The 7005-nt window shown below is 41.7% G+C and overlaps 1 protein-coding gene across 1 annotated transcript; it reads left to right on the top strand.

Moving 5' to 3' along the window:
* The first annotated feature begins 2186 nt into the window (after positions 1-2186).
* Positions 2187-6531, top strand: LOC123117887 (disease resistance protein Pik-2-like). The gene is made up of 3 exons (XM_044538554.1): positions 2187-3133; positions 3808-5810; positions 5965-6531. The coding sequence occupies exons 1-2, from the start codon at positions 2310-2312 to the stop codon at positions 5771-5773; spliced, it is 2790 nt and encodes a 929-aa protein (XP_044394489.1). The 5' UTR covers positions 2187-2309; the 3' UTR covers positions 5774-5810; positions 5965-6531.
* The last annotated feature ends 474 nt before the right edge of the window (positions 6532-7005 follow it).

Raw genomic sequence — 7005 nt, forward strand, 5'->3', positions numbered from 1 at the left:
TTGACATTAAATTACATAAGCTAAAATTGTACCATAATACTATTTGGCATTTTGTGTCTAATTTTGCTAAGTGTAGTAGGAAATTGTATATATTATCGATTTTCTTACATGTGTAACATGAGACATGTTACGGAGAACACTTAATAGCAAAGTAGATGTGAAAAATTAGGTTTTGGGTTTTATGGGATGTAATCTGTATTTTTTTCATAATTATCCTGTTATTATTGATGTGGAGCAGACCCACAAGAGGTGCATGCTCAAGTTAAGACAAACGGTCGCTTAAGTACAATGCACATTGGGGACGAATAAATATGATGCACATAGTAGGGTATATTAAGGGGGTTGTAACTAATTAATGTTTGTATTAGCGTATTGGTTATGTTGCATTCTTTGTTTTTTTAGGTTGGACATATTCAATCTTTTTATATAATAATTGCTATAGTTGGGATACTAATTGTGCTGCCTTATCAACTTATCGGTGAATGTTGTGTTTTTTTGGATTTATATTATATATTGGACATGTTCAATACCATGAACCTTAATCTAGTTGTTGGTTAGTTGCCTTATGTGACTAAACAATCGATCGTGGATTGATGAAGTAATCGTATGCGACTTAATATTTTTTACTGGCCTCCATTCTAAACGTTTTGGTAATCACTCATCTCTCGACCATGGCATTCTTTTGCCCACTCGTCTCTCAAGCATATTCACATCCTTGCATCAAAATTTTCTGTACTTACAAACCGAGCCGCGCACTGACCTTGTCGATCGAAACACGATCCTTTTCTGAAATAGTAAAGCAGCAGTACATATTGTCCTTGATTAATTCGCTCTTCTTGCACTATGTCCAAGTTTGATTCATGGATGTAATACTCCTATTTGGCCACCGTTTCAGGCTTAAGATGGCCGGCAAGATGCTTGGTTTTTAATTAACCTGAATAAATTTTGACGTATATGGAACTGGACCAGTAGTTAAGTGGCCACATTTCCAGGCTTAAAACGTACAAGTGGCCGGCAAGATGCTTGGTTTTACTAACCTGAATATGTTACTGCTAATAAGGTTCTTTTTTTTTCGGGTGTACTGCTACTCCCTCCGTCCGGGTTTATTAGGCCCCTCGACCAAAACTCAGGTACCAAGGCTATTAGTTGTAACCGTGCGAGATTTTCTAGGAGTGCAACTGCCAACGAGCGTCGGCCAGCTTAGCACGCGTGACTCTCTACGAGAGCCCAGTTGTTGCATGCAACGCATCAGATTGGGCCTTTGCCGCAGGATTAATAGGGTATTTATTACGCAGCACTGGTTACTAGACAAAAGCTTGCATGCAGCTTCCTTTTCTCGCATGCAGCAGAGGTTTAGCCAATGGGAATCGATTTTCCTTAATTAGTGGGACGGTAACCGAAGAGAAGGGGCCTAATAAAAACGGACATGCATGTGGCGCTAGCAGGCCCAATAAACATGGTGACAAAATCGAGTTAATGAAGTAATAAGGTTCGAAAGCATACATTATTTTAACTAATCCGTCGCTTTATGCACATGCTAGTTCACTACACCCCATAAAATCATTGAACCAAAGCTTGCGACTAGCTGGCTACTAGCACCCACCCAGTTACCCACCAACAGCTAGCTAGGTCCTCTTCATGTGCTTCTTTTCACCACAAACACACACAAATGAGAGAGAAACGTTTCGTAGTTGTTCAACAATTGAAACTTCATAGTGTCTTAAAAGTAAAAATAAAATAAAACGTTTTGGTTTATTTTTTCTACAGGAGAAAAAAATGCTACTCCCTCTTATCCATATTAATTGACGCTGATCTAGTACAATGTTGTACTAGCTTTGTACTAGACCAGCATCATTTAATATGGATCAATTTGGACCGATAGCTGTGCGGGAAATCTTGCTGGAGTGCGATATTCCGAGTAGTTCTAGTGATGCTGATGTACAATTGTCCAGTCAAGGTGCATTGTTGAAGGCATCTATTTCTGCTTTGGTTTTGTTAACGTGAGTTAATTATACGTCATACCGAGGCTCTCTCCATGTTTTCGTCTGACACGAGCTGTTCTTAATTCGCTTGCACCAAACACTAGGCGGCCTCTTTCGATGCAGATGCACATGCTAGCGCGTGATCATTCATGTGCCTTCCATCGTTAGCTGAGCCAAACAAATCTCAAGCTTGCTCATCTTCATATTCCTGATAATTAGCTACCCGCACTTGTCCGAGCTATTCTCTCCACAACTCCAGAGTCCAAATCAGACAAACAACACCCACGAGGGATTGGTGCAGTGCAGCTACAAGGAGTAGAGAGATCAATGGAGGCCGTGAGTGCCTCCCACGGCGCATTTGGTCCCCTGCTGTGGAAGCTCACCACCTTGCTTGCCGATGAGTGTGCTCGGCTGAAAGGGGTCCGCCGTGAGATCCGTTCCCTTAGGTCAGAGCTCGCCAGCATGCATGCTGCACTGAAGGAGTACATGAAGCTAGAAGACCCAAATGACCAAGTGAAGACATGGATATCGCTGGTCAGGGAGTTAGCCTATGATACCGAGGATGTCTTTGACAAGTTCATCCACCAGCTTGGCAGCAGAAGCCTTCATGGTGGCTTCAAGGAGTTCTTCCGCAAGACTGCTCGCCGTCTGAAGACACTTGGCTCTCGTCGCGGAATCGCTGACCAAATTGACGACCTGAAAGATCGCATCAAGCAAGTGAAAGAGCTCAAGGATAGTTACAAGTTGAATGATGTTCCTTCGAGCACCACTAGCCATACGACTGTGGATCCTCGGCTGCATGCGGTATTTGCTGAGGGGGCACACCTTGTGGGCGTGGATGGTCCAAGGGATGATCTTGCCAAGTGGATGCTGGAAGAAGGAAACAACACATCCAAACCTTGCAAGGTGTTGTCTATTGTTGGTTTTGGTGGGCTGGGAAAAACAACACTGGCAAATGAAGTCTATCGCAAAATCCAAGGGCAATTTGATTGTAAGGCTTTCATATCGGTCTCGCAAAAACTAGATATAAAGAAAATTATGAAGGATGTGATCTCTCAAGTGTCATGCCAAGACGGATCCACAAAAGATACCACTGATTGGGATGAAATGAAGTCCATTTCAGAGCTAAGAGAATTACTGCAAAATAAAAGGTAACTTTGATCTTCATTACTTCTCTTAATAGATGTTCCATGCATAGTTCCTCGTGTTTGAGTCACTTATTGACATTCCACACAAAGGAAACAACTCGGGTGAGGTCAGCTTAAACAACTCTATGCATCCTTACCACCCACGTTAGAGAAGTATCATGTACCTAGCTATAAGATGCTTAAATTATGATATATTTGTCACCATGATATATATTTGTGTCCAAATCCTTCATTAACTCGATTGTTTTGCAGTTAATAAAGTATTCAAACTTCTGAAACTGTTCACTCCCACATTTAAAGAACAACCTCCTAAAGTATGAGTACACTGCATATCTTTGCATATCATCTTCATTTGAAATAGACTCCAGCATTCTAATAGTTTTCCAATACCATAAAGCAAAAGGTGTAAAATATTTTATGGTTGATTGTGACCCGGTAACAAGAAGTGAGTTCTAGTAATTGCTATTGTTTCGTGAAGCTAGCATGCAACTGTATAGGGAAACACTAACAATGAATGTCATACAGTTATTAACTACTCTAGTTAGGTATTATGTGTCTCGTGATGCAAAGGTCGGGCGTATAAATGTTACATTTTCTTAGAGAAGCAGTGTGTGTGTGTGAGTGCTAAAGCATAATGTCTTTTCATAATTGGTTGACATGATTTGCTAATTTTATAGGTATCTCATCATTATTGATGATGTATGGTGTGCACAAACATGGAACACTATCAAGTGTGCTTTCCCAGAAGATAATTGTTCTAGCAGAATTATAGCTACTACACGCATCATTGAGGTGGCAAAGTCATGTTGTCCGGGTGGTCATGACCGTGTGTATGAATTGGAAGCCCTAAGTGATATCCACTCCAGGAGATTGTTTTTCAGAAGATTATTTGCCTCTAAGGAAGATTTCCCTGAAATGTTGAAAGAAGTTTCTAATAAAATCCTAAAGAAATGTGGAGGCCTACCATTGGCAATTATCAGTATATCTGGTTTGCTAGAAAACCGACCAGCCATCAAGGAAGAGTGGGAGAAGGTTAAGAGGTCAATTGGTTCTGCACTGGAGAAAACCAAGAGTCTAGAGGGTATGAGCAACATACTTTCTCTTAGCTACAATGATCTTGCACCTAATCTCAAGACTTGCTTGTTGTATCTAAGTTTGTTTCCCGAAGACCATGTGATTGACAGAAATAAGTTAGTGAGGCGATGGATAGCAGAAGGCTTCATTTCTGAAGAGCGTGGACAGAGCAAGAAAGAGGTCGCTGAGAATTACTTCTATGAGCTTATCAACAAAAGTATGGTCCAACCGGTGGACATTGGATATGATGGCAAGGTCCGTGCCTGCCGAGTCCATGACATGATGCTAGAAATTATAATTTCAAAATCTGCTGAAGATAATTTTACCACTGTGGTAGGTGGAGGTCAAACGAGTTTGCCAAATCATCAAGGTTTTATTCGACGGCTATCAATCCAGTACATTGACAAGGAACTTGCATCTGCACTAGCAAATGTAGATCTCAGCCATGTTCGAACTTTGATAGTAATGTCATCATGTTGCGTCACACACTTGCCCAGTCTTGATCGGTTTGAAGCTTTACGTGTTCTGGATTTTGAAGGTTATAAGGATTTAGAGGACTATGAGATGAAAGACGTGGAAAAATTATTCCAGCTAAAGTACCTAAGCTTTATGGACACAGGTATATCAAAGCTACCATCAGGGATCATGATGCTAGGTAATCTAGAGACCCTAGATCTTAGGAATACATATGTGAAAGAGCTGCCTGCTGGAATTACTCGGTTGACTACACTACGACACCTAACTGTATTTCTGGAGAAGTTACCAAATGGAATTGGGGGCATGAGGAACTTACAGTTGATGCCAAAATTTATTATAACCTCGCAAGAAACAGATGTGTTGGAGGATCTCGGGAACCTGACAAGTTTGGAGGAACTCCATGTGGATCTTTGTGATAAAGTATCTTGCAAGGACAAGATATGTCAAAAAGAGATGTTCCTCTCCTCACTGTGCAAGCTTGGCAGCAGCAAACTCCGTTCTTTGAGAATAGGAGCATACAACAGGGGTTCCGTCGACTTCTTAGATTCTTGGTCCCCTCTGCCATCTTCTCTTCAAAGCTTTTGGGCGCCCAACCGCGATTCGTTCACAAACATTCCAAAGTGGATTACACCTGCACTCACTAACCTTGCCGACCTCTGCATCAGCTTAACTGAACTTACGGAAGATGGGCTGCTTACACTTGGGCAGCTCCCATCCTTACTCTGCCTCCAACTATGGCTATCAGAGAAGTTTGTTGGTACAGCCCAAGCCACTTCTTTCCCAAATTTGAAGGTGCTTAACTTCACAGAAACAGAACGAGCATATGTTTCATTCGTGAAAGGGTCTGCACCCAAGCTTGAGGTAATTAGGAACATGCCATTCAGTGTGTCCGCGGCAAAAGCTGATGGCTTCTATTTAGGCATTCAGCATCTCCCACGTCTCGTAAGAGTTTACATAGGGCTTGATGAGGAAGACGCGACATCTTCAGAATGCAATGCTGCAGTTGCTGCAATCAGGAAAGAAGCAGGTATCAATCCCAAGCATCCTGCAGTTAGTATTTGGGGGGAACCAGATGAGCAAGGAAGATGGTGACCCCGATGAGGATTAAAATGCTCCCAAACTGCAAGAGGTACAAATACGTATTCTGACCATTCACCTTATCTCTTTTAAGCATCGTCCCATTTTACTTTTCTCCGGCAAAATGCATCTCACTCACATCCTGAGCCCGTGTGTTTTTCTCAAATTCACATGTTCTACTGTCTGTTTACCCTTTGCCGATCCAGGATATTTGTTGAGCTGGCTTGCTTGCTTGGGATGTCATACCGAAGGAGGCATCAAGCTAATTAATTAACATTCCTTGCACTTCCAGTCGACAAGCTGAAAGCTGAAGCTGAAACAGAGACACCTCCGAAAAAGGGTGGTCTAGGGTCTCTCTCAACTGTGTTTGATTGCCTCCATTTCTTACTTCGATGATGCTACGTTTTGAGATAATAAAATCGCCCTTTATCGAGACAAGATTCTTACTTCGATGATTCAAATCTAAGGCTGGTGTTGTTAATTCGCTTATACTCCATCCCCAGTAGCTTTATGCATTCGGTGGGACCTAAGATCCATTTGCTTTCAGGGTAATTTGATTTCTGTTTCCCTTTGTTCCGAAATAAGTTTTGTTGAATTACTGTGCTCTGAACAGAGCAGATCCACCATGGAACTCATTCATATATCTGCTACTATATGTTATTGTTCGTCAGTTATGTTCTGAAACAGCTGGGGACAAGAGCACGCTGTGATACTCTTGAGTTTTGAGGTGAAGTATCATGGAACAAAATTTTGATGTGTATGTAGTAAGTAGCTTGTCCTTTATATTATATGATACTGATATATGAAAGGTGATGCTGGGTTTCCCTTATTCCAAATACAAATCTCCCAAATGATATACTACTGTACTGCGATCAGTTGTATTTGTGCTGAAACAGTTCTCCTATGTGCGATCAGTTGTATTTGTGTTGTGCCGATCGACATATTTTTTTCTTCGAAAAGGGGGGTTACCCAAGCCTCTGCATCAGAAAAATGCATACGGCTCATATTATTAAAAACGAAACCAGTAACAAAGTCTCCAGTGTCTCAAAGTACGAAAAGAAAACTGAACGCTCATACGAGCCTAATCAAAAAGCCACAACCGGCAGACAAACAAAATAGGAGCACTACATGCCTATCCTATTACATGACCGTCATCCAAACCGGTTGAAAATAACCCGAGTTACCATCTCCCATCAGGTAGACGCAGTAGCCAAACGCCCCCTGGCCTCCGTCGGAGTGGCCACATA

Source organism: Triticum aestivum, chromosome 5B, assembly GCF_018294505.1.
Source record: "Triticum aestivum cultivar Chinese Spring chromosome 5B, IWGSC CS RefSeq v2.1, whole genome shotgun sequence".
In the NCBI taxonomy this organism is placed as follows: Eukaryota; Viridiplantae; Streptophyta; class Magnoliopsida; order Poales; family Poaceae; genus Triticum; species Triticum aestivum.